This window comes from Podarcis bocagei (assembly GCF_964188305.1).
Source record: "Podarcis bocagei genome assembly, chromosome: 4".
NCBI lineage: Eukaryota > Metazoa > Chordata > Lepidosauria > Squamata > Lacertidae > Podarcis > Podarcis bocagei.
In genome coordinates, this window is record NC_138128.1 from 99,340,242 (window position 1) to 99,367,734 (window position 27,493).

General features: G+C 43.0%; 1 protein-coding gene and 1 long non-coding RNA gene across 2 annotated transcripts; one reads left to right on the top strand and one right to left on the bottom strand.

Annotated features, from left to right (window-relative positions):
- Positions 1 to 1,417: 1,417 nt before the first annotated feature.
- LOC308586015 lies at positions 1,418 to 4,873 on the bottom strand. Its single transcript, XR_014007718.1, has 2 exons — positions 4,752 to 4,873; positions 1,418 to 2,126 (listed from the first exon to the last, which is right to left on the bottom strand). It is a non-coding gene; the product is annotated as an uncharacterized lncRNA (long non-coding RNA).
- Positions 4,874 to 5,139: 266 nt separating this feature from the next.
- LOC308585725 (1-acylglycerol-3-phosphate O-acyltransferase Pnpla3-like) lies at positions 5,140 to 27,493 on the top strand. The gene is made up of 9 exons (XM_081191749.1): positions 5,140 to 5,365; positions 12,350 to 12,582; positions 12,771 to 12,836; positions 16,643 to 16,852; positions 17,801 to 17,861; positions 20,193 to 20,411; positions 22,181 to 22,313; positions 23,408 to 23,524; positions 25,365 to 27,493. The coding sequence occupies exons 1-9, from the start codon at positions 5,167 to 5,169 to the stop codon at positions 25,648 to 25,650; spliced, it is 1,524 nt and encodes a 507-aa protein (XP_081047875.1). The 5' UTR covers positions 5,140 to 5,166; the 3' UTR covers positions 25,651 to 27,493.

A 27,493-nucleotide genomic window follows, 5' to 3' on the forward strand; every position in this document is an offset into this window, starting at 1 on the left:
GTAGATCTTCACTTCTCCATGTAGATCTTTATTCCCCACCTTATTCCTGATATAGCTCTTCACTCACCCCTTCTTCCCTGGCACGTGGAGTGGTGATTTGTGGTTTGCCTCAGGTGCCAAAATAGCTTTGTCCAGCCCTAGTTGATGTGGTTGGGCCCAGTCTAGGAGCAAGAGCCAAGGTTCATGGCTTTGGGGTAGTTTTAAGATGTTCAAGGCTGCACAACAGCCTTTAGGTTTACCACATCCACCTGTCAAGCTGCAAAGGGCAGGGGGCACAACCCTCACTCATGAGTGTCTCTATTCCAGCATGAGCAGCTGGCTTGCAAGAGGGCATCTGGCCCCTCCTCCTGTGGCGCTGCCTGGGGGAGAGCCCCAGCCCTCCTTCGTCCCCCTCCTGCTTGGCCACCCCATGCTCAGAGGCCTCCCCAGATTCTGACAATGCTTTCTACCTTTGGGAGAAGTGGGAATAGGAAGTCCTGACTCCACACTAGGGCGAGAGGGGATTGCGGGGAGGACTTGCATCTGCCTCCCTTTCCCTCCATAGTTTGCCATTCCAGGTCTGAGCCCGAAGATGCCAAGGGAGTAACGACAAACTGGAAGTATAGCTGGTGTCATAGGAGGAGAGGGAATGCCAACCCAGAAAACGACCTGGCCTAGGCAACCCCTCATAATCCTCACCAGAGTGCAGTTCCCTGCCATGGTGCTTATTCGAAATATTGCCTGGAGATGCATATTGATTCTGGATTAGTGGTTTTCATGCATGCAAGATTTTTGCAGTATCCGCACAATCTTGTGGTCATCAGAATGCCAACCTATATCCCTCACCTGATTTATTCTCTCTGGGGGAAATCTTGTAAGTGAAAAACAATCTGTTGCTAACTACCCATTTGCAATCTTTCTGTCACTGCTTGCAATATTAAGCCCTTGTCTGGAACCATCCTTTGGCAGAGGGGACTACATGGTTTGTGAGCAAACCCTTTGGTAATAAACCACTTTGTACCTTTGCCTGAATTCCAGCCAGTCAAGATGGGTTCTTTCAGCTGCTGTTTTGACTTGGACAGATACTATTAATTACTTCCTCATAAAACTTTTGAAACATTATTCCTGGATGTGGAAATGCCAAATCTTGGTTGTGTTTGAGGCCAAAGAGAAGAGAGACGGAGTGTTGTTTAGTACCAGTAATAATATCCCAAACAGAGCTTCTTGGTGACAGAGCTTAAAAGGAGTGCTGCCTTGATAAGTAGACCTACCACTGGTCAGTGCTAAAGGCAGGACTGACAAGTGAAATTTTCCCTTTGAGAATCCTCAAACCAGTTTCCCCAGGACTGAACAGGACGGCTTCCTATTATTTACATTTTGTAAATAACAAATTCATTGGGAGTAAATCCTATTAGTTTCAAATGAGCTGATACCAAGCTTGCATCTTTACTTTATAAAGGAGGGAGGCCAAGGGTACAAGCGAAATAATCCCAGATTGCAATCTTTACTTGGAAATACCAATTAAAACACTGACATCACTTGGTTTCATGAAAGAAAACCTCTGGTATGCCAGAGTTTAGTGAGAAGTGTGGCCTATCTAAAATCTCTGATGGGTCAGGCAGTGGGGTGGAAATCTTGTAGTCTTCATGTGCATTTTTTTCAGACACAGTCTTAATGAATCCCAAGCCATTCACTTCCCCACTTACACGTAGCATAAAAACCTTTTACATGCCAGGCTGCTGTGGTCTCTGTCTTGAGTTCTGTTTCCCTTTCTCCTACTACCAACATATCCCTGCTGTCTCAGAATTACCTTTTGTTGCTGATTTGTCATTTTGTTATGCAAATTGGCCCGATTCCTTTTATCTTGTTGGACAACAGAGTTCTTGTTAATGGCCTTCAGTGGTCAGTGGCCACTCCATACCAGTGGAATCTGAATCACACTCCTGCTGTCTGTATAGAACTGAAAAGGATCCCATCTTGAACTGGGCCAGAGAAAAATATTTCAGAGTTGTCACTAGGATTCATTCATATGTCCATCCCACCGAATCCAGGTGAGTGCCTGTGGGCTGAATAAGAAAGTGAGGTTTGGCTGCACACACAGAAGCTCTTTTTGCTTGCATCATAGTAGTAATCAGTGTCCAGGCCACCTGGAAATGGGAGAAAGTTCATTAAAGGAAGAAACTGAGACATCCTGGAGTAGGTGGCATGTGTGTTGGGCAACATCTCAATGCAATCATTAATTGAAGGGATTATGGGAGCTGCAATTTAGCAATATTTGGAAGGGTATGTTGGGCATGTTGCACAGGGAGCTGGGCTCAGCTGCCTGGCCAAATCTTTCTGCCTGCCGCCCCCCATGGGTTAGGTGTGACAAGCAGGCATCTAACAGGTGGGCAGGGTGGGCCAACCCACCTCCACTTGTCACTTGCTTCACATCACAATGCCATCAGTGAGTCTACTGCACAGTGTGCCATAAAACCTGTCAACCAGCTGATCCATGTGGCTTGCAAAGAAAGATGCTTTCCAGGTGCTGACCATCAACCCTTTTTGGCATAGCTATGCCTTTACCTGCTCTACATACAGTGGTGCCTCGCAAGACGAAATTAATTCGTTCCACGAGTTTTGTCGTCTTGCGATTTTTTTCGTCTTGCGAAGCACGGTGTCGGGAAAGTTTTGGAAAAGCTTCAAAAATCACCAAAGTCTTTAAAAACCTCAAAAAAGGCTACGACACCGCGTTCTATGAGTTGCTCCTCGAAGTCAAGTCGCAACTGTATTAACGGTGTTAAGAAAAAGGAAACAAACTTGCAAGACGTTTCCATCTTGCAAAGCAAGCCCATAGGGAAAATCGTCTTGCGAAGCAGCTCAAAAAACCCTTTCGTCTAGCGAGTTTTTTGTCTTGCGAGGCATTCGTCTTGCGAGGTACCACTGTATGTGCCACTATCACATTCCCAGTTCAAGTTGGCTGCAACCCTCCCCCTGCTGTTGTTGGACTCCTGAGTCAGCCTGGCCAAAGAAGGGAATGGCCGCCGGGAGGAGCACAGGGGGGGGCATCTGCAGCAGCACAACCAGACACATGGGCTTAGCCAGGGGGTGGGGGGTGGGGCAATTGCCCCCCATCAAAACAAATCAATGCAAATTTCAGTTTCTGCTCTCCCTAACAAAAGATTGCCCCCCTTCATCTGCCCAAACTGCAATGAAACATATACAGTGGTGCCCCGCAAGACGAATGCCTCGCAAGACGGAAAACTCGCTAGCTGAAAGAGTTTTCCGTTTTGGAGGTGCTTCGCAAAACAAATCTCCTATGGGCTTGCTTCGCAAGACGACAATGTCTTGCGAGTTCCTGCGGGTTTTTCCCCTCCCCCCTTTTTCTAAGCCGCTAAGCCGCTTATCAGCTGATCTGATAAGCCGATAAGCCGCTAAAAGCCGCTAATAGCGCTAATCCGCTAATCCTTCAATGGGCTTGCTTCGCAAGACGAAAAAACCGCTAGACGAAGAGAATCACAGAACGGATTCTTTTCGTCTTGCAAGGCACCACTGTACCTTCCTTATCAGTCTCTGCAACCACAGCAGGCGCTGTAACTCTGTACAGTAATGGTTTGACTTCACCCCCGAAGGTGCACTCCTCCATTGTCTCTGGAGACAGACGGGGGGGGGGGGCAAGAACAACAAATGGACAGATGCAAATAATAATAACCTTCGAAGGTGACCCGGAAACTGCAATTAATCCAGAATGCAGCAGCTAGACTGGTGACTGGGAGTGGCCACTGGGACCACATAAAACTGGTCCTGAGAGATCTGCATTGGCTCCCAGTATGTTTCTGAGCACAATTCAAAGTGTTGGTGCTGACCTTTAAAGCCTCGGTCCAATATACCTGAAGGAGCATCTCCACCCCCATTGTTCAGCCCGGACACTGAGGTCGAACTCCAAGGGTCTTCTGGCGGTTCCCTCATTGCGAGAAGTGAGGTTACAAGGAACCAGGCAGAGGGCCTTCTCGGTAGTGGCGCCCGCCCTGTGGAACGCCCGCCCATCAGATGTCAAGGAAATAAGCAGCTATCTTATCTTTAAAAGACATCTGAAGGCAGCCCTGTTCAGGGATGTTTTTAATATTTAATGCTGTATTGTTTTCAACACTCAATTGGGAGCCGCCCAGAGTGGCTGGGGAAACTCAGCCAGATGGGTGGGGTATAAATTATATTATTATTATTATTAAGAAGTGAAATGAAGCAAGAAGATATACACACACATATATATATTTATATATTTGGTAAGGGACGCGGGTGGCACAGTGGGTTAAACCACAGAGCCTAGGACTTGCCGATCAGAAGGTCGGCGGTTTGAATCCCTTCGACGGGGTGAGCTCCTGTTGCCCCTGCCAACCTAGCAGTTCGAAAGCACGTCAAAGTGCAAGTAGATAAATAGGTACCGCTCTGGCGGGAAGGTAAACGGCGTTTCCGTGTGCTGCTCTGGTTCGCCAGAAGCAGCTTAGTCATGCTGGCCACATGCGGACAAACTGCGGACAAACGCCAGCTCCCTTGGCCAGTAAAGCGAGATGAGCGCCGCAACCCCAGAGTTGGTCACGACTGGACCTAACGGTCAGGGCAGTGGCGTAGCGTGGGGGGTGCAGGGGGGGCCGGCCGCACCGGGCACAACATCTGGGGGGGACACGCTCGCACTCGCAGCTCTCTGCCCCTACTGGGTTAGGGGGCGCAAATTACTTGCCTTGCCCCGGGTGCTGACAACCCACGCTACGCCACTGGGTCAGGGGTCCCTTTACCTTTTCCTGTGTAAATTCCCCAGCAGCCTGCACCTTCCAGCCTGTGCCCAACGCGGAAGGTCCCTTTCCAACCCCTCCATCCTCAAGAGATCCGGAGATGGAGACCTCAGCCGACCCGACGCCCCGCTGGACGCTCTCCAAGACCCGTCAACTTAGCGAGCGAGCGAGCGAGCCAAGCGGGACAGGAGGCCCCGCCCCCCGGCCTCCCTCTCTTTTGCATATGGCCTCCGATTGGCCGGCGCCCCTCGGGCCACGTTCGTGGCGGCGCTCCCTCTGCCGCCGGCCTTCTTTATCAAGCAAGCGCCCGACGCGGAGATCTCGCCGCCGCTTCCCTGGCGTCTCTGCGCGTGCGCGGCTCCTCGCCGCCTCCTCCTCAGCCGCGCCGGGTCGGGACGGGAAGGCGGCGGCGGCCGGGATGCCGGGCGAGGGCGGCGAGGGCGAGGGCGGCTGGAGCGTGTCGTTCGCCGGCTGCGGGTTCCTGGGCGTCTACCACGTCGGCGCCGCCAGCTGCCTGCAGGAGAGGGCCCCGCACCTCATCCGCGACGCCCGCCAGGTGTGCGGGGCCTCGGCCGGAGCCCTGACCGGAGCCGTCCTCGTCGGAGGCGGGTCGCTGGGTACGAGCGAAGGGGACGCGCCTGCTCCTCGCTAGACTCATGGCCTCTCTTCCCTCATTGCTGGGCTTTTCTCTTGCAATCATTATTATTTTGTGATTTTATTCATATTTTATAGTCATATTATTTGGGCGGGCAAACGAAACATTGAGCTTTGGAGGCAGTAATAGCCAGTGGCGTAGCGTGGGTTGTCAGCACCCGGGGCAAGGCAAGTGATTTGCGCCAACTAACCCGTGGATTTGCGCCCCCTAACCCCCAGATGTTGCGCCCGGTGCAGCCCGCCCCCCCTGCACCCCCCACGCTATGCCACTGGTAATAGCAGAACAGTCGTAAGAGCAGGGAGAATAACCTGGTAATTGCAATAATCGCAACAAAAGCTTTTAAAAAAAAATAAAGAACGAAGGTAGCTTAATGCAAGGTTTGCTTTTTTTGCACCGGACGTACGGAGTTGTTATTTTAATTACGATTTATGTATCCGATTCATTAGGCGCTTTTATGTTGCCCGTGGCAACCCAGAGTGGCTTCCAACTCAACCAGCCGCTGGAGGGCGGGTGCCAGGGATCTACTTTATTGCTTATTCGGTTTATTAGGCGCTTTTATCTTGCCCAGGGGCGACCCAAAGTGGCTTACAGCTCAAAGAAACGGACCCTTGAGGGTGTTCGCCCTAAATATGGAGGAGGGGTGTGTGTTTGTTTGTGTTTGAGGCTGTTGAAAGGGGAGCAAGGCTGCAAATGTCGGAATGAAAGTGCCCAGAATCTGGATCTAGGATCCGAAGCTCAACTCAGGCCCTGATAATGATGGAGAGAGTAACTCTGAATATACGGTGAGGTGCTTGTGCGGCACAGTCTTAGACAGGTGGGAACTTGTGACCCAGCCATGTCTGCCTTTAATATAGGATTGAGCCCAAATGCCTCTCATTAGAAATCAAACACTGACTTCTAATGGTGGGAAAAGTTATGCCTTTTTGTGCTCTATTAACAGAGTCATTGCTGGGTTGTGCAGTGGCTCGGTTAATTTCATTGTACACACTGACAATAAAGGTATTATTATTATTTTCTCGAATTGGCAGACTGCCCTTTGTACCTCAGTTTTCGAACATTTCGGAAGTCAAAAGGTCTTCCAGAACGGATTACGTTTGAAAACCGAGGTACACAAATAGTGAAGTCAGCTATGCACCTGCAAGCAGATAAAACTCTTGCTAATTTCCCATCAAATTTCCATTTTAGCAAAGTTTTCCAGCTAGGCTTCCAGGATTTCCCTGCTCTGCACTCAGTATTTTTTCCCTCACACGCACAGCGGGTGTCTGCCTAGGAAACCTATCACAGTAACATACTATGACCAAGCCATTGACCATAACCAGTGATTAAACTGACCAAACCTGCCACAAGATTATAGGGTAGGGTGGGAACCAATATGGATGTTGATGAGAAATGATATAGAATCAGTGACCAGTCGTTAAGAGAGTATATATTGGTGTGTACATATGAGGCTATCTACTGCTTAGGTTAGGGATGGGGACTCTTTGGCCTCCAGATGTTGCTAGAATAAAACTCATCATCCCTAGCCATTGACAGTGCTTTGGCTGATGACAGTTGGAGTCCAACAACATCTGGAAAGCCATAGATTTCCCATAGGTTTGACTAAGGGTCAAACACTTGTGAAACTTAATGCAATATTAGAAACTTCCATTTATTTTTTAAAAAGTTTTGTGTGTGGTGATTTTCATCTCAGCCATAGGCAGGGGAAGTTTAATCCTTCCCATAATCCCAACATCAATCAGTACCATTACCACTGCACACTATTGTTATTAGTTTGTAGTCCTTGTAGACCTGAAGGAACATCTCCACTCCCATCACTCAGCCCGGACATGGAGGTCCAGCTCTAAGGGCCTTCTGATGGTTCCCTTACTGCGAGAAGCGAAGTTACAGGGAACTAGACAGAAGGCCATCTTGGTAGTGGCATCCGCCCTGTAGAATAGATGTCAAAGAGATCAACTATATGACTTTCCGAAGATAAGAAACATATAGGGAAGATTGTTCATGCTTAATGGTATATCTGCAAACCACAATAGCTGGAACACATTGGATATTGGTTAGTTCTTATACTCACCAAACTAAAGATACCAAAGACCCTGAAGGAAATGGAAGTTCTTCTTATTCTTCAATTGAGAACACACCTATTGGCAAATATAATTAGCTTTATTGTTGAATAATTTAACATGGCAGTTCTTACCTGCTTAAAAGAATTATGAAGATGAGCTTTTGTCTCTATGTATAGCCTGTACAGGCTGTTCCTGCTGTTTTTTAAATTTTGTGTGTAAATGTATTTCAGTATAATTGGTTAAAATACAGAACAGCTCAAAGTTTTAGTACAAAGCTTCTTTATTAACTCATTACTCTGTTTGCTCCTCTCACAAGAGGGGGGAAACCTAATATACCAGAAGGAATATGAAATCCTAATAGTTATGCTGATATTTGAGTTATGGAGTTATGCTGATATTTGAGTTATGCTGATATTTGAGTTATGGAGATATATATATATATATATATATATATATATGCTTTCGTAGATTTTCACGGGTACAGGAATGCAGGTTTTGGTGTCTTCGGGTGTCTTCCCGTGTAAGAGTTGGGGTGTCTAGGCGACGTTTCGACGAGGTCTCACTCGTCATCTTCAGGCTGGTAACAAGAAGCCGAAAGCACCAGCCTGAAGATGACGAGTGAGACCTCGTCGAAACGTCGCCTAGACACCCCAACTCTTACACGGGAAGACACCCGAAGACACCAAAACCTGCATATATATATATATATATATATATATGGATGATATATGGATGATATTTGAGTTATGGAGTTATGCTGATATTTGAGGTTCTGGTCACTCTTAGGGCTTCCTATCCTGCCTCAGATGGAAGTCGCTGTCAGCTTTTGTCAGTCATCTTTCACTCCCAACATCCAATATTTATTTCCAAGTGTGTAAGTCACATTGATTTTAAATGAAGCAATACTGGAGCCTTATTTAGTTAGCTTTAACTTGATTTATCCAAAGCATCTCCTTCCTTGGTGTAGAGTTTAGAGTGTTGCAGTCAAGACTTAGGTTACCTTTAAAGTGCTTTTCCTCTTTAGTCTATGCCCAGTGAACACATGGCACGGGTTACAAATTGGGGTGGATTGATGTATGTGTATTTATGAGTATTTCATTTAGTGTAAGTCTAGACGTTGGTTAGGAAAATACTGATACACCAACTAACCCAAATGTGTGGACAAATATTTGTGGATAACTTCTACACCAATGGAACTGATATATTTTCTTTCAAAGTTGTATTTTGTGCAATGTTAAGAAGCTACTGCTACTATGTACATAATTAAATAACCACAACAGTGAACTTTTAGGCAGTTCTCACTTTGACTTGTTTGCAATGGAGCTCCTCCTGTAAGCTGCAGAATTTTGGGGGCATGTTTGAGAGAGCACACTTGGTTCACATGGAGCCCTGGCTTCACTGCTGCTCTCCCTGGACTGATACTGCCCTCTTAGAGCTCACCCCAAATACCCTAATAGCTTCTTACTATATAGATCTGACAAAATGATCTGCCCACTTAATCAGAGCACCTTTTATCCCATTAACATTTCAAACCAATTAACTGATTTAAATATTGTAGCCTAATTGTGATAGTACCAGGAGGATCGTACCTAGTACTTGTATGTCCACCATTCCACATTATTCTTACTCATTTGAAACAGGACAGGCGTGGCAGACTTCAAGCTTCTGAGTTTTGCTTTGTTTTTACAAGAACCCCAAGGTTTATCGACCAGAGCCAACTGCAAAACAGTGGCATGAGGGGTTGGTGGGCAGGTGTATACTTGGAAGTAAGGAATTAATGTCACACTCGGCCTAGAAACCAGTTTTCAGTACTGAGCTCACAGTCTTTTCATCCAAAATTCAATTCCTAGCTTTACTCCAAAGCTTTGGGTTTCAGCAGCCTAAATTTTTTGAGGGGTGGGGTGTGTGGGGGAAAAGCCTTTTTCATCTTACTAATATTATATATTTATTTATAGCCCTCCTTTTTCTTTGAGGGCTTACATGTAAAGACAAGAATCACTAAAAGCATAGAAAAAACAAAAACAAAACATTAATAGAATCAAACTATATACATATATAAAATCTGCTTAAAACATACCAGTATTTACAATAAAAACAGCATGGCGCAAGCTCTTCCATTAAAAGCAGTCAGTTCCCAAAAGCCTGTTGGAACAAGGTCTTCCTTCATCTGTTGGCGGAAAACAGCAAGGAGGCAGTCAGTCTAGATTCTCTAGGAAGGGAGTTCTAGAATTTGGGAGCAGCCACCAAGGAGGCCCTCTCCTGTGTCCCCACCAAGCATGGTTGTAAGGGTGGTGGGACCAGGAGAAGGGCCTCTCCTGAAGATCTCAAAACCCGGGCAGGTTCATACGGTCTTCCAGATAGATTGCACCTAAGCTGTGTAGGGCTTTATAGGTCATAGCCAGGACTTTCCAGGTACAATTCAAAGTGCCTGGTAGCCAGTGGAGCTCTTCTGACAAGGGAGTCAAAATATGTGCCCTGTAACCAGCCCTGGTCAGCAATCTGACTGCAGGCCTTTGAGCCAGTTGAAGTTTCTGAGTGCTATTCAAAGGCAGCCCTATGTTACAGTAATATTTATTAAAATATTAAAAGTGAATCCCTTCCCTCTTGTGCTGTCTCCTGACATGAAATGGCATAATAGCAATTTTTGTGAGTTGCAGCATGCTGAATTGTGTGTGAAAATCTTAGTTAAGTACCTTAGAGGATTAAACTCTTATCCGTTGAAATGTTGCCTTCACTTTTTAATTAGTGCTCCATTTAACTGAAAGAACATCCTTTCTCAGCGACTAAATATAAACATATGCATATTAGAAAACCTGCTTTGAGCTAAATTACGGTAGGTTTTATTGTTTGGGGAAGAGTGTTCAAGTTTAGAGCTAAGCATTCCGAAGGACCTGTTCTCCACATTTTATTTTTTATTTGAGTTTTCCTGCATTAGTTAAGAAGTTGTGTGGGCAGATTCTCTTTCGCTGTATTTTCCATTGCTAAGTAACAGTTATAATGGTCTCCCACATTTAGCTAGATTTTTCTTTGCATCAGATGGCATGAGAAAAACTGAGCAGCACCAGGAAGAAAGACTCCGTTGCTTATTGCATAGTGCACAGAATTTGATTAGTACCCCCACCTTTCAAGGGGGAAAGTCCATGGCCTTTAGTTGAGAGCAAACTATTAAACTGTTAACTTGTATGGCCCAATCATTTAGATGTACAGGTGACAAGTAAACAGTTTTCAAGCACTGTGTTCAAAACACAGGGAAATACAACCATGGGAAGCTGTACATTTAATTACTGGTAAAAACCGCACCCCCAGCACTGCTTTCTAACACCCCCCCCCCCCCACTTTCCTTACCCTCAAGTAGGAAAGCAGCTGGCAGAAGTGATTGGTTTGTTATGGCTTACTGGGAAAGGATCTGTCACTGTTCTAATAAATTGTGCACCTTTTATGGCATTTTGATGATAGATATAGACAGACAGACAGTTTGGTGCTTAATGGCTGCAGTGCTCTACACCAGGGATTTGGAAAGTGCCTCTTTATATACCTTTGGGCTACAGCTCCCATCATCTCCGACCACTGGCCAATGTTGGTGGGGCAATGTAGGAACTCCAACAACACTGGTGTTCTCCATGCCAGGAAGTTAGTCCTTTTGAGCTCCGTGAGGCTGACTTCTGAGTAGGACAGCATAGCTTGGTAAAATGTACGTGTCAGTTAGATTTCACCACCAATATCAAAATTAGTATATATATTTTTTGGCGTTATTAACTGAAATATAAATTCTGTGCAAATCTACATTATAATCCAACTTTCACTGATTGGTAAAAAATGTAATAACTTATTGTTTAATTGATCATATTCTGTCTGTATTGACCCCTTCAAAATGTTTCAGCTCTTTCTGTGCCCTGCATTAGTAGGTCAAATTCCTCTTGGAAAGCTGAATTTAACTTCCTTTCTGGGCATGAAATTGATGACCAAAGGCTAAAAAGCAGCCCTCATAAATTGGTAGTAGTAGTAATTCATTTGCTGTCTTTTGATTGGGTGAGGAAAATAAGCTGACATGTGGGACGATTAGTCCTCTCCCCCGTAGAGAAGGTTACTGCAGGACATTAACCTATTCCATTTATTGGGCAGCTCTTGGGGAGAGAGAGAGAAGGAAACCTCTGCTAATGCCTTTAGATTATCAAAGTACCAGCAATGGCTGATCTAAAATACAATATTTAGAAAATAGTTTGGGAGTGTACTCTTTTCAGAATAGCTACACACGTCCTTGGGCAGATAGCAGAGTTTGTTTAATTTGGAAAAGTATTATCTCTTCTAATGAAATGCTGTTATTAAAATGTATTTTTAGGCCACCAATGGCAAATAAATAAATCAGTGAATGGTAAAAATACCTAACATACCTTTAGTATGTCATGGCCCCAAATTCTTTTTTTCCTTATTTACTTATTATTAGAGTTTGGATGCTTGCCAGTTGACTGGTCATATAATGTCAATTCATTGAGGTCAGATATTCCCTGACAGCTATGATGCTGTTGACATTTGAAGAATTGGCCTGCTGTCACAACTTAGCATAACTACATTTCAGAATCTATTTTTTAATAGTTGAAATGACTTTGATTTTTTGTTTGTTTTAAACTTGTAACTTCAGGCTGACCCTGTCAAAGATAGAAACTATCTGGGAAATTGTTCACTCACGTAATACAGATAAAAGTTTTAATAATTTGTTTTTTTGAAAGGTTATAGCTTGTGCTCTGAACTCATGCTGAGTTTCAAAGGCACACCATGGTCAAGACCCCATGGCACATTCTGATCACAATTTTTTTTGTTTTGTGACCCCTGACATCTGTTTTAACCAGTTTGGTTTCCACAATTACATGCAGTAATGTATCTTTCAGCTGAAGCTTGTGCAGATGTTCTGGGTCTAGCCAGAGAAGCAAGAAAGCGAAATCTTGGCCCTCTTCATCCTTCCTTTAACGTGATGAAGATTATAAGGGATGGACTTTGCAAAAATCTTCCTGAAAACACACATCAGTTGATATCAGGGAAACTTTCCATTTCACTTACCAGAGTGTCTGATGGCAAAAATGTGATGGTATCCAACTTTAATTCCAAAGAAGAAGTCATACAGGTATATTCTCATTTTAACCATGTTAATAATGTTCAGAATATTTCACATTTGTTTCAATCTTATTTTTAATTTGTTTCCTCATATTCCTTTTTAGAACATTTGAAAATGGCTGTGTTAGATCTTTACTTTGGGGAAATGTTCCTATTAGAAATGCAGTATGCAACTAACCTTTCTTTTCTTTTTGACAGGCCTTGCTTTGTAGTTCATTTGTGCCTATATATTGTGGCCTCATCCCACCTTCATTTAGAGGGGTGGTAAGTACCTGCTCATTCTTCCATACTATAAACCAGCATGAGAAGGCTGATGATGATGATAGAAAAGGTGGGGAGATGTAAATCTTGCCATTCTGATGTCGTCTTTGTTGTGTGTCCTTCATATACATGGCAAAAAAATAGTTCTAGGACAGCTTCATGTGAGAGATAGGAGACTGAAATGCTGTCTTTACAAAATAAGCATTACAATGTAATGTAACAGTTGTTTTAAGGAAACTAGATATTAATTCTTTAAAAATAAAATCTATTTGCGGCTTTTGTTTTTATTCTTCTTGTGCATCAATTTGAAGATGGAAGAACTAAGGAAATAGGAGGCCTCTATTGGCACACAAAGAGGGATGCGGGTGGCGCTGTGGGTTAAACCACAGAGCCTAGGGCTTGCCGATCAGAAGGTCGGTGGTTCGAATCCCCGCAACGGGGTGAGCTCCTGTTGCTTGGTCCCTGCTCCTGTCAACCTAGCAGTTCGAAAGCACGTCAAAGTGCAAGTAGATAAATAGGTACCACTCCAGCGGGAAGGTAAACGGCGTTTCCGTGTGCTGCTCTGGTTCACCAGAAGCGGTTTAGTCATGCTGGCCACATGACCCGGAAGGTGTACGCCGGCTCCCTCGGCCAGTAAAGCGAGATGAGCACCGCAACCCCAGAGTCGGCCACAACTGGACCTAATGGTCAGGGGTCCCTTTACCTTTACCTATTGGCACACAAAGTATGTAGGGTGCCACACTGCATGATATTGTATGAAGCAGAAGGGTGTGCCTCCTGCCTGGCCATGTTGTCCTATTATTAGGAATCTGTGAACCATCCTTGGAAGTTCATTGTATGCAAATCTCTTTATTTGTGCACTCCATGGAGCACACATATCTGTACATGAATATGTTGCATGGTACATATGCACATAGATTTAGCAATACAGACACACAGTAGTTTGTATCTGGGCTTGGGCTTGTATGTGTTGGTTGAGAACTGTCTTGCAGAGTACCAGAAGAAGCGATCTTAAAGATGAGAAGCTAATTGTTATCCTCTTAATTGTTTTAAGGTCCTTTCTTAAGCAGTGTATTTCAAGGCCTTACGTAGAACTTGAGGAATCCTATTAAAGGCTGCCTGCATCTTAGTTGAAAGGAAGCATGGAGATGTTGATCTTTGCTAGTGTGGTTTTGCCCTCCTACTTTAGTAATAAGAAAAGAAAGATGATTCAGGTCAAGTATGTGCACATTCCAGATGTTTAAAAAATAGTGCTGATATTCGTGTGAAAGCTTCATGTGACATTTTTTTTTACTTCAAAATCAAAACTGCAAAGAATAACAGTCTGTGATTTAGTGATAATTTTTTTGAAAAGCCTGCTGATCTAGATTTTTTACAAGTCTTATATCCATCCATTTTTACTCTTTAAAAGCTGAAATCCTATATGAGGTGCAAAGTAGCATATTAGACTAAATCCATGGTTCAGGTTAATCTGGTTGCTTTGCCCTCGTGGCTGGACAATTATGTTACCTAAAAGGATTTAGTTGGGTGACAAACATGAGACATGCCTGAAGGCCTACTTAATTTTATGAATTGGCTTTGCCACTCAGTATTGGCATAGAAACAAAACTATAGGAGGATGTGTGCAGATCGTGCAGAAGCCTGCAGTTCTCACACGCAATCCTGACATCTCCTATTTGGGATCTTTTGACGCAGAGGCCTGGACACTCTCTAGAATTTGGTGCCCTGAGAGTTAACAAGGACAACAAAGATAGATCTAAAGTAAATTTTATTGTATCAAAAGGAGAATTAGTAAATATGATAATCAGTAAACAACACACTAACAGTAGGCTAGGTTTGCAAGAGTTTTTCATGAATAAAAGAGATTGAGCAGGAAACGAGTGTGAGAGGAGACTGTTGCCTGGATGAGGGAAGAGATTGGCTGAAAGGGTGAAGGTGGTACCAGATAGAAATGGGTGCTGCCTTGCTGTAGAGAGAGAAGGGGAGGTGGCAAGGGAAGAAGGTAGCTTGGAGGTGTTTGCGAAGCTACAGGAAAGTTCTTTAGGTAAGAATCTGAAGAATCAGGTGGGATACTTTTGGGTGGCAATGGGTCGCGAGGGAAGGAGAATATGAGGTTGTTGGTATGAGACGGCCAATGAAGAAGAAAAGGGCATAGCAAGGGAAAGAAAGAGCAGGTCTGGCTGGGAAACAGGGACCGATTGGGCTGGAAAGAGGGGGAAAGTAAGAATTTGGCCAGCTGGCTAACTTGTTAGGGAAGAGAGAAGGGGGAGGTTCTGAGAGGCTGGGGTTTGTTGTAGTGAAGGTGAAGGGGCCTCTTCAGCAACAGAAAGGGAATAGAGACAGGAAAGGAGAAGGGACAGGTAGAGTCCACGGGAACCTTCCTGTGCAGTGACGTAAGGTGTCTTTGAAACCTGAAAGATTCGTACCTGTTAAGGTGAAAAGCATCACCCTTTATGCTCAAGTTGGACTTAAAAATAAAAACAAAGATTGCAAATCCTGTCTTCCTGGCTATGACCAGAGGTTAAAGGTTTTAAGTGGCACCAGTCAGGAAGAAATTGTCCCAAGTGTCTGAGAAATGGCTTCTAAAATGCATTTTCATTGTGCTTTCCAAGTGAGATATTGAAAGGAGTTTAGCACATCTTTTGAGATCTTTGGCTTATTGAAATGACTTGATTAGTACAGTGGTACCTCGCAAGACGAATGCCTCGCAAGACAAAAAACTCGCTAGACGAAAGGGTTTTTTGTTTTTTGAGCTGCTTCGCAAGACGATTTTCCCTATGGGCTTGCTTCGCAAGACGAAAAATGAAAACGTCTTGCAAGTTTGTTTCCTTTTTCTTAACACCGTTAATACAGTTGCGACTTGACTTCGAGGAGCAACTGATAGAACGCGGTGTGGTAGCCTTTTTTGAGGTTTTTAAAGACTTTGGTGATTTTTGTAGCTTTTCCAAAACTTTCCCGACACCGTGCTTCGCAAGACGAAAAAAATCGCAAGACAACAAAACTCGCGGAACGAATTAATTTCGTCTTGCGAGGCACCACTGTAATTGTGGGGAGGGGGAGGATGTGACATTTGGGGTTATCATACAGTCATTTAACAATTCTAGGAGTTTGATGTTGTTTTATTTAACTTTAAAATTACAAATGATAAAGGAGGGTGGCAGGTAATTTACAGGAAAGGAGACAGCAGAGGAGTTTCCTCTCATCTTGCTTGAAATGTGGTCTGCCTGAGTTGCTGTAATGACTGTAATGGAGGCTCTCTCCAGGCCTCTCCTAGCCAAAACCTAACAGCTTCCTTGGGTATAGGCAACCTTAGCAAAAGCTGGATTTTTAAGGCTGATTTGTATCAAGAGTATGCCCTTTGCTCAAACTAGGGTGAACATTGGAACCTTGGTTGGGGAAGGGGCAGGGTGAGAAGGATGTGAGCCCTATGAAACACAAAAGAGAGTTGTATATTTCCTTAGCTAATGTTTTCACCAGGGCTGAATTTTGCCTCTTAAGTATGGTGCATGCCAAAAGAGAGCCCATAACATTGCTTCCAATGTTGCAGAAGCTGCTGGGCAGCATATAATCTGGGATGTGCACCTGCACATTTTCAGACATTACTTGCGATCCCGAGGTGCACAAAGCTCTGTTGCTGTTCTGAGCAATGGCTTGTGTTGGGTCAGTACCTGCTCACATATAATATTACCACTGAAAGGTGTGGCAAGTGGAAATACTAGGCTTCCTTTCTGAAGTTGCAGAGCAAGCCAGCTAAATTTTGCTTTAAGCAAATAGATTCCTTATCTTTCTTTCTTCTTCCCTTCCCAAAGCGCTACGTCGATGGTGGAATAAGTGACAACTTACCTCAGTATGACTCAAAAAACACCATCACAATTTCACCTTTTGCTGGGGAGTGTGACATTTGTCCCAAGGGCAACTCTGCAAACTTCCATGAAATGAACTTCACCAACACCAGCATTCAGTTTAGCCTAGGGAACATCTACCGTTTAACTCAAGCACTTTTTCCTCCAGAACCCAAGGTATGTATATTCACTATTTTCTCTTACCCAATTGCTAGTTTGCTGGCATGTATGTTTATATGTTCCTACCATGGGATGCTAGACAGATTCACCCCTCCAAAGGTATAGTTGTGTTTAAATTTCTAAATTTTTGTATTTATATAAATTTATAGCCCACCTTTCCTCCTAGAAACTCATGGTGGCATACATGGTTTTCCCACTCCACATTTAATCTAGATATTAGAGGATGACCACGCGCTACTTGAGTGCATCTTAGGGGCACTTTTAGTAAATTCATTGAGAGCAGTTCCTACTAGCAAGGAACAATGTAAATGGTGTTAACCCTCCTCAGTTTGCAATATTGGGGTGGGAGTCGAGCAATGATTGGTACAGTTTTGGTGCAGTTAAGGTTTGAGGAAGGAGGTGTGCAATGCTCTGCGGTACAATTACTATAGAATTGTTTTTTTTTCATTATGATAAAGTGTTTACTGAGCCTTTTGGTAATGTGTCAACAGAGTATTAGCTGGCATGAGATGCCTTTCTGTATGTTGCTCTTGGGGAATTTTCAATATTCTCTATTTTTCTGTGAACAAGATGATGCCTCCCTGCCCCCCCAAAATTAGTCAAAAATTGGGGTTTGCCTTATACACAGATTTATATGGTAAGTCTTGAGTGAGCTGGCAGCTCCTGAGTCACAGAGTGCTGGCCTCAGAGCTGGCTGAAGAGGTGAGGCAGTGCCCAGGCAAGGAGGGAGCATGGCCACAGTGTGATGCGAAGTCAAGCACAGGCTGGAGAAAAAGCTCAACAGCTTTTTAGCTGATTTCCCACAAAACCTGAACAACTGTAAATACTGATTTCTTTATTTTGGGCTCCCAAAAGTAGGGGTTGTCTTATACATGGGGTTGTGTTATACACGGAAAAATACGGTGCTTCCTCCTGTTTACTAGTTTTTTGTAACCTTATTTTCAGGTGCTGGGAGAGATCTGTGAACAAGGCTATTCGGATGCTCTTAGATTTTTGAAAGAAAATGGTACGTCACTGTGATTTCAAAGATATAATATGGTGAACAGAATGTCAGTCACAATGTCATGACAGGTCTGCGCATTTTTGTATACGGATGAAAGATGCTGACCATGGTTGCTCATATCTTTGTAACATCAAGTTCAGATTGCACACTCTGTGTTGGACTGTTTTTGAACAACGTTCAGAAACTTCAGTTAGTTCAAAATACAGTTGCTAATATCAGCTGGAACCCAGCATATATAGATTCTACATTGTACATGTATAGGATCATCTTCACTGACTCCCAAACTGTTGCTGAACCCAGTTCAAACTGATTATATTCTAATACTTATTTATTAAATTTATATACTGCCTTTCATCCATAGAGCTCAGAGCGGGTCGCAGCATAAATATTTTCTTCTAAGCAGTTGGAGACTTGGATATTGGAAGGATTCTGCCTTCCCACGTGATCCTACCTATGAACGTAGCTTATTATCTGTCTTCACATGCTGCAGAAAGTGTGGTCCAGGGAAAATTCAGCAATGACTACATAGCATCTGAGGCAGTACAATTGTGGCTTCAACTCTACTTGTATAATAAGAGTTTGTGCCATGCAATGCGGACGGTGTTTTCTATCAGAAGTGGGTGATGCTAGACTTGCCAGAGTCTTATCATTGCATCTTCTTAGTATCATGTTTTCTCGATACATGATGCAGCTGCGGGTATCATGAGCCATTTCCCCCTCAAGGACTTGGAAGACTAAGGTGACTTTTAGTTTATATAACTGTGGCCATACACTTTGGGAAATGGATAAATCTTCGTTAGAGAGTTGAGCTTGGATGTAAGTTTCTTAAGTTCATTTCAGTGGGTCTACTCTAAGTGTAACTTATTTGGCATGGCACAATGGCCTGAGCCTACTTAATTTCACAGAAATTACATTGACTTTTACAATTACAGGCAACCTTGTGGTTTGTTCTTGAGATCCAGTATTTTTTTCCTGAACACACATGGCTTAGACCAGTGTTTCCCAAACGTTTTTGGGCAACGGCACACCTGTTTACTGAAAAAAAATCTCGCGGCACACCACCATTAAAGCCCCGCCCCGTGACGTCAGCGCGCAGCGTCACGCCGGGAGGGACGCACAAAAGTGAAAGTTTTTTCCCTCCCCCCTCAGTCCCTCGCTCGGAATTCAGCTCGTTTGGGGCATCGCTCCGGCTGCTCCCTCTCCCGCCGCGCAGGAGCGATGCCTCTCTCTGGCTCTCCCTCCGCGCAGGCTGAGGGAGGGAGGGAGGTGCGCGTGTGACCCGTCTCTGCTGGGAGACCAAACCCAGCGAGGCAGAGTTGCGCGGAGGCGCCCAGGCAGCGCTGCCGGCTGCGAGGAGGAGCGCCAGGCAGCAGCAGGAGGCGCGGCCTCTCCTCGCCGCCGCCGCCCCGCCTCTCGCCGCCCGACTCGCCCGCCTCCCTCCAGGCATCTCGCGGCACACCAGCCGATGTCTCACGGCACACTCGTGTGCCGCGGAACACCGGTTGGGAAACACTGGCTTAGACATTCCAACTCTTACCAAAAAGATCCAGGAGCAGCTGTAGTTTTAAAGCCCACTCAGCAACCTGGGGTCTACACTGGTAGAAATTATTGTCCTTTTGTAACACTCTTTTAAACCAGTCTTAGTAAAGAATGCCAGCATGGTAAAGTTTATGGCTTGGTTCAGTGTTAAAGCCACCCCATGGCATGTCTGGCCACGCATAACAGACTTCTGGCCCAGTGTGCCCTCCTTCGCTCATGTTCTAATTCCTTCCATTCCAGATTTGTGCAAACCATAGGTTGTCTCACAAATGGAATTGGAACCCAGTCGCAGTCTGTGGTTTGTGCCATAATTTGTCCGGTGTGGATGTTATGGTTAACTATAGTTTGAGTGAGGGAATCAGAATGTTTAAGGTGAAGACTGTTCATGATAGCCAAACTATAGTTTGGTTTTTAGATTTGAAACAGGCATTTGGGGTGGGGCACAATGAATGCAGTTTTTCCTTTGAAAATGGGCTTTGCCTGGCCAGTTTGGAGGTACAGAGGCAATGTGCTAATTCTCTACTGTTTGTCAGGGATAGGATTCCACTTTTAAGAGATTTCTAGGCTGGCAATGCTCATTTCCACCAGTTTTTCTACTCTTGCGTTGCCCACTTCAGACAATATATGACCTTCTTTCTTCAAGATTTGAAAGTTTATACTAGAAGACTTTTCAACCTAGGAGTAGTGCAGTCTTTATGCCCTCTTCCAACTCTGTTTTGCAATATGGTGCCTGTCATGCTCTTGAATACAAAAACACCATCACATCAGAAGCTGTTTTTAATCTGTCTTCCTCAGGTATACTGTATGATTCAGTTTTAGTTGACTTGGCCTTAACAAAGGAAAACCATCAGGAATGTGTTCAGACCCCAGATTATGCTGATAAAAAAACAGTTGCAGCAAATGAAGCAAAAAAAGAGATGCAAGATGAAGAAATGCTTATTGATCAGCTGCAATTAGCTGCCTGGCCATTGGATGGAACCATTTTTGAGAATCTACCTCCTAGACTCCGGAAAGGTAGAGATTTAAAGTAACCTCATTTTTATTGTAAAACTAAGTTTCATTAAATTACTCCAGTAATTACTAATGATACTGTCAATGCATACAACACTGGGTATCGTCCAGCCAGGATTCAGCACTTGTAAATCCAACGTGATTTCAGCGGGAGAACATTTAGCACATTCTTAAATTTCTCCCATTGAAATCCATGGTACTTTAAAGTGTTTGACTTGGGCTGGATCATGACCAGTGCTTTTAACTGCATCTGTAGTGCCTTGTTTCTGTAACATAGTGAATTGTATTAACTCTGGCCAGTTATTATATACTATGACAAAAGTTTGTTTTTCAGTTTATTTTTGCTAATCATCTTTACATACTTTAATCTTATGCATAAAATAACTGAGAAACCTACTGTTGCTACTTATCAGCGGCATAGCATGGGTTGCTGGTGCCCGGGGTGGGCAAGCCACTGATGCTGCCAGAGCGTCCCCCCCCCAAACCAGAGCCAAGTGGGGCTGCGTTGTGCCACCTGCCCGCCCGCACAGGGGGAAGCCTGGGGCCAATGTGGCTCTTGGGCAAATCCTCTCGACACCTGCAGAGAAGAGGGCCAGGCCAGGCTGCGCTGGGGTTACCCCTTGCCAGCCTCCCTCTGCCTGAACCTGCTCTCCCTGGACTGCTCTGCCGCCTTCACCAAGCTGGGGGTCGCTACAGAATCTGGCGCCTGTACCTGGTTGCGCCCCTCAGAATTTTGCACCCGGGGCCTCAGCCCCCCAGCCCCCATGGTACTTATGACTGGACAAATAATAAACATTCAGTACAGAAGAATCTGGAATACTGTGCAAATTGATTTAGTAAAACAGTTTAACTAAGAACTTGGGTATATATTTGTGCATCACAGAAGAGTCTTCTTTGGCCACCTTTGAATGAAAGTTATTAATGTTGGATACTAACTCAACCTTGGTGCAGACGTGGCTTTCTGGATGCACATGGAAAAAGCATGTACCTATTAGACAAACTATAACAGAGCAAGTGGGGTGAGAAGGAGAAGGAATAAGCCAGGCGGACTAATTCCTTTCTCTTCCTTGCTTGACACTTGTCCCTCACTCAGCTTCCTGTCTTCCATGTTCAGAAGAGCTGGAGTTTTATTCTAAGGCTGTAAGGATAGAAAAACAAGTAAATTGCAAGGAGAACTATCCAGTGAATAAGCTGTTGAATAGAAATCTTGGTTGAGTTGTGCTATGAGTGAGCAAGAAAATAAATGTTTTTTCAAAGCTTTTGAGGGCCAAAATGCATTGCTTTTTCTGAACTAAAATAGTGGAAAAACATATTTTTATAATACAAAAAGGTTTTGAGTGTAAAAGAGTAAAAAAATCCTGTTCTTGGAGGATCCACCCCTGCCTTTTTTCACGAGTCTGTTCTGATTGAAAGGAAGGAAACTTCGAATAATGATTCACAGAACAGTGACACAGTGAGCAGCCACTTCTGATTGTATATCGACTGCATGAGGAACGCTAGGATAATCAGATTGTACATGAAGCAGACTTGGTGGAATTACCTGTCCCCATTAGAAGCTGACTGAACATTACTGAAATTTATACCAGCCAGATGGTGATGAATTGGCCCGTATGTATATAGGAGAGTACTAGGTGCATTTAGTTGAGTTCTGTCATGAGAAAGCATGTTGTGGGTTATCTAGCACGATTCCAGGCAATGTTTCATCACTCTTGCAGAATCTAGAAGCCATTATGTTCATGTTCAGTTGAGATTAATGATTGTATAAATGACAGCATTGCAGGAGGCTTGTAAAGAGAAATGTGGACTCTATGCTCAGCTTTCTAAATTTCTACCAATGCGACTGATGTCCTATGTGATGCTGCCGTATACTCTGCCAGTTGAGTCAGCATATTTTGTGGCCTTAAGGTGAGTGTTAAGAATGGAAGTCTGCCCTTGTTGTACTAGTGTTTTTATATAGCACATTTTCTAAGGGCTCACAAGCCTTACAATAATTCTTTTTTTAAAAAAAAATCGTATGTATTCCAATTTTCTTATAAAAATTAAATACTGCTAGACAGGAAAGTATTATCCCTGCATTGCACATGGGATGGAATGAATGAGTGGAATACTGCTGAGAGGTAACAATATATTTAGGTAACTTTTGTAGTCATGGCTAAAGTTTGATTGAACTGGAACTTCCAGGCTCACAGCTTAACCACTATATTATTCTTAAAACGATTAACTGAAAAATAGTAGATATATTTTCTTTTCCATGTGTGCTTTTTGGGTTCAGTTTCATAAACTTGGAATGTGCATGAAGCGTACTTTTAAAACCCTATATTTTAATTGGTGTGTATCTCCAGATTTAACTGAGAAACTGGCTGCGTAGGGAACTCTGCTCAAGGAGTTTGCAATGATAAAGGCCCTTTAAAACGTAGCAGTAATATTTCCAAACCTGCTGTAGAGAAAAAACCAAAAATTAAACACACATGCGCTGTGGTGTAAACCACTAAGCCTAGGGCTTGCCGATCAGAAAGTCGGTGGTTTGAAACCCCGTGACGGGGTGAGCTCCTGTTCGGTCCCAGCTCCTGCCAACCTAGCAGTTTGAAAGCACGTCAAAGTGCAAGTAGATAAATAGGTAAAGTGGCTTTAGTCATGCTGGCCACATGACCCGGAAAAACTGTCTGCGGACAAACACCGTCTCCCTCGGCCTGTAAAGCGAGATGAGCACCGCAACCCCAGAGTCATCTGTGACTGGACTTAACTGTCAGGGGGCCGTTATCTTTACCTTTTTATTGTGTTTAATTATAAACCACCCTGAGACCTGTGAGTATTGGGCAGTATATAAATTTAGTCAATAAAACAAGCAAGCCAAGTTTTAGGTGGGGCAGATTAGCAGATGTCAATAAGAAGCATTAGTAGAATGGCTCTCCTGTCTCTCTGCCCAGAGTCCTTCACTCCCATATGGCATTTTCTCAAATCAGGGTTCTGCCTGAAACACTATTATTTATTCCTTACAGATTAGTAGACTGGTTTCCTGATATCCCTGATGATGTGCGATGGATGCAAGGTCAGCTCTGTCAAGTTGTGGGCACAGTATATTCCAAAGCAAGGAAAAGATTACTGAGTATTCCCAGGTATATCTTATGCTGCTACATGCTTCACGCTGCACATTTGTTGGTCAGGTGCAGACATAATATTTCAAATTGCTTAATCATTGTGAGTGTGCTATGGGTCTATCCACTCCCTCTCAATCATTCCATGAACACCCATTCCTTCTCTTTTTGTTGGTAGCCATGGTTTAGTGTTACGTTTGCAATGAAATTAACACTGACTGTGGTTTAAAGTAGATGTGACATTAAATGTAAGCAGTTCACATGCAAATGACTTTTTAAAAATCTTTTATATGGCATATGTAATCCATTTTATTCTGATTAACAGCTCTAGTATTAGTTTTTGTAAGTTGTACTTGCCCCTTGTTCTTGTGATTCACTTCTTCTTTTAAACAAACTTCCCTCCCTCTGCATCTCTTACTTTTTAATGTTTTAATTTACTTGCCTCCCTCTCACAACTTTAGCTCTATCTCAATGCTCTGATGCTCCTGTGTCTGCACTAAAAAGCTGTAGGAAATGATGCAGAGCAAAAGGCAGGCCACAAGACAGCAGTCATGCAGGTTTCACCGCCTTTTTAAAAAAATGGGGCTACTTTTTGTATAAGAAATGTGTAGTATTTGAGGAATACCCAGGAATATTAATTGATGTGTGCATGCAAACACTGTGAAATACAGGATTGCACACTCTTGGAATGTTACAATTACTGGTGTCTTTTCAAAACCCTCTTTCTACCCCTGTTCTCATCCATGGCTGGAGTATGTGTTAAGATGCCACCCACTCCCCATTTTATCCATTAGCAAAAACTTGGAATAGGTTTAGACATTTTTGCTAAGGAAATGGTAATTTGAATAAAATCACCAAACCAGGAATGACCACAGGAAAGAATTGTTTGGCTGCTTCCTCTCCCCATCCCTACCTCTCTCCTTTTCTAGCATAAAATGAAGAGTAGCAAAGAGTCGTGAATTACATAGAAAACTATTAAAGCTAATAAATAGAAACTTAAATAGCATGAATGAAATTCTAGTTAAATCAGAGTTGCTTAATTAATTGACACAGGGTAATCCTATATAGTGGTACTTTGGTTCTCAAATTTAATCCGTTCTGGAAGTCTGTTCCAAAACCAAAGTGTTCCAAAACCAAGGCACGCTTTCCCATAGAAATTAATGTAAAATGGATTAATCCATTCCAGACTTTTAAAAACAACCCCTAAAACAGCAATTTAACATGAATTTTACTCTCTAATGAGACCATTGATCCATAAAGTGAAAGCAGTAATCAATGTACCGTACTATAAAATAAATAAGACAGTATTGTAGATGATAAAAATAAAAATTATTATTTTTTCTTAACTACACTGATGATAGTCATTGTTTGCATGGGGGGGCTTTTATCCATTTCCGCAGTCACACAGTCAATCAATCAGTAGCTGAACTGGGTTCCACGCAGTCACAAAAATAGATTAACCGAAAAAGCCTCAAAAACGCAAAATAAATAACAAAAACAAAAGCGCCAAACTTAATCCGTTCTAGAAGTCTGTTTCATTTCCAAAATGTTCAGAAACCAAGGCGCAGCTTCTGGTTGGTGCAGGTGCCCCAGAAACAATAGCCGACAACTGCATTGGATGTTCGGCTTCCAAAAAATGTTCGAAAACCAGAACACTTACTTGGTTTGGGAACCAAGGCATTTGAGAATCAAAGTACCACTGTATAAATATGTTTTCAGTGAAGATTTGTTTTTTTAAAAAAAACCCTATTCAGTCATTTACTGCTGATTGGATGAGGATGGGGAGCATATTCCATCTTTATATATGATAAAAATCAAAAGTTGCTGAAGAGTCACTGAGATTTATTCTTCTTTTTTACAGCAAGGAAAACAGTGCACTGATTAGAAAGTGTCAGAGTGCCCCCCTGAACACAAGTCTTCACTCTTCTTACTGCCCTCCTAAAATGCCTCATTCTTCCACACACCTCGAAGAGTGGCTTTTGGATCTTCCATACTGTGAGGACTTGGTTAAGAAAGAAGCTGCAGTGGGTATAAATGAAAGCTTGGACTCCATGCCTCCCTTTTTTATGAGCTCTGAAGAATCGGGAGTGGAAGTGGATTTTGACTCCTCCTCCGAAAAGAGTTTCCAGACTGCCTCTGAGGACTAGCTTAAGAACTGTGGCATAGACAAAGAAATCTCAGTCTTGGAGGCATCAGTTTATCTAGCAGATTGCCAAACAGTCTTTTGGAAGACTGGCTTACACTAGATGACAAAATGCCTTTGAGGAATCTTTTGTGGGAAGAGAAATGTGCTGTTCTGGTCCGGCTTCCTGATAATGACTAAAGGATTAAGAAGACCCTAGTGCAATATAGAACATGGTTTACCTAAACAAGATTTTCGGCAGGAAAAAGTGATTCAAGTCTTCTGATTTCTATTGGGACAAAGCATTTTTAGCAAAACCACTTCGTTTTAAAGTATTTAACTTTTATAATAGTCTTTTTCTTGTTTGTCTTCATATGTGGCGTTAGCACTTGAGCAAAATCAAACAGAGTGTGTTCAGATGACTATGGCATATAGGAATTTTTTGGAAGGCCTCTGAAGTTTTACTTGCCTTATGCATGATACTTGTGGGAATTGTTAACATCAGTTACACTCCTTATCGTAAGGCTTCGTTGTTTTTCAGAAAGATAGTATTTAGGAGGCATTGTGTGTTCTAACAAGTGTGCCCCCCCCCGCGTGATTCTTTCTCCCTCATTGGGCTGGAGAAGAAGCCACAGGTGTAGTTCAGAATTTAGTGCAATGCACATGTGCCACTCCACACCAGAGAATCCTTATGGGCTGAATTCAATCCCAATAAACAGTACTTTAACAATGTTTTACTGAAGGAATCTAATTGTAGACCATTTTCTCTTGGAGATATGGTGTGGATCAATGGAAGTATCAGCTGCAGATGCCATCAAGACATGGGTTGAATGATTTACCTATGCAAATAGCCGAGAAGTTACAGTGTGATTTGTAATTAATGGAGCTTAAAAGCTTCTTATTATTTCTTGTAATCAATTAGCACTGGAAGCTTTTGAAAACAGATTAAAATCTGAAAAATGAACTGTATATGGCTTCCCTGAAGTAATCACAGAAAACATTCTGTTCTCCATTGCACTAAATTCAAACCATTTTAGCCCAGTCTTTACTAACAAAAAATGTGCCAATATGTTTTTTCAGTTTTATTATAGGTTAGGTCTTAAGTTGCCTAACACGTGAGAGCTGACAGTAGTGCTGAATCATGAATAAGCTACTTTTCAAATTGTTTCAATTTTAGAAGTACATGTGTTAAGATAAATAGCCTCTCTGAAATCTGGATACCATATTTGATAGTGATGCTTTGAGTATTCCTTGCCCACCATTATTCATCACTTTAAAGTGACAAGGATACTTATTTATGGTGTAGGTTTTACATTGCATTCTCCAAAATGGTAAATGATGAAGAAATGCTGGTCCCATAGGCTGTTGATCACCCTCCCCTGGCATGGCACTTGGAGGACTGGTCTGCAGTGATGCTGTCTTAGCATAATGGCCTAAGAGTCAATCAAATAGATTTTGGCTTGGGAGTCTATGTTAGGAATGAGGTGGATTATATTTTGACAAAAATCAAAGCCTTCATAAGAATGGGAAGTCTTGTGTATTTATTTTAATTATTGACTATGGGCAAGTTTAATTTTGACCAAGCATTTAGCAGTCTTTCAGTCATGACTTTATACAGTGAAAACCGAAGGAAGTGCTGTTTTTAGAAAAACAACAACGAAGCTACATTTTAAATTTTTAACATTGCAAAAACTTTCTTATTTATATCCTTGCTGGTGCTATTTCATTCAAGATATAGACATAAATGAGTTATTTTGTGTGATCACTGATTGTATGCTTTATCTTGATTGCATTTCCAAAATGGGCCAGAATATTGTTCCAATCACTAATGTTTATTTAAAGCAGCAAAATAAAGAGACAAAAATGTT

Excerpts from the sequence above, each read along its gene's own strand:
- LOC308585725 (XM_081191749.1), top strand. The coding sequence starts at position 5,167 with ATGCCGGGCGAGGGCGGCGAGGGCGAGGGCGGCTGGAGCGTGTCGTTC. Across the intron at positions 5,366-12,349 it reads CGTCGGAGGCGGGTCGCTGG|CTGAAGCTTGTGCAGATGTT; the intron begins GTACGAGCGAAG and ends TGTATCTTTCAG. Across the intron at positions 12,837-16,642 it reads CACCTTCATTTAGAGGGGTG|CGCTACGTCGATGGTGGAAT; the intron begins GTAAGTACCTGC and ends CCCTTCCCAAAG.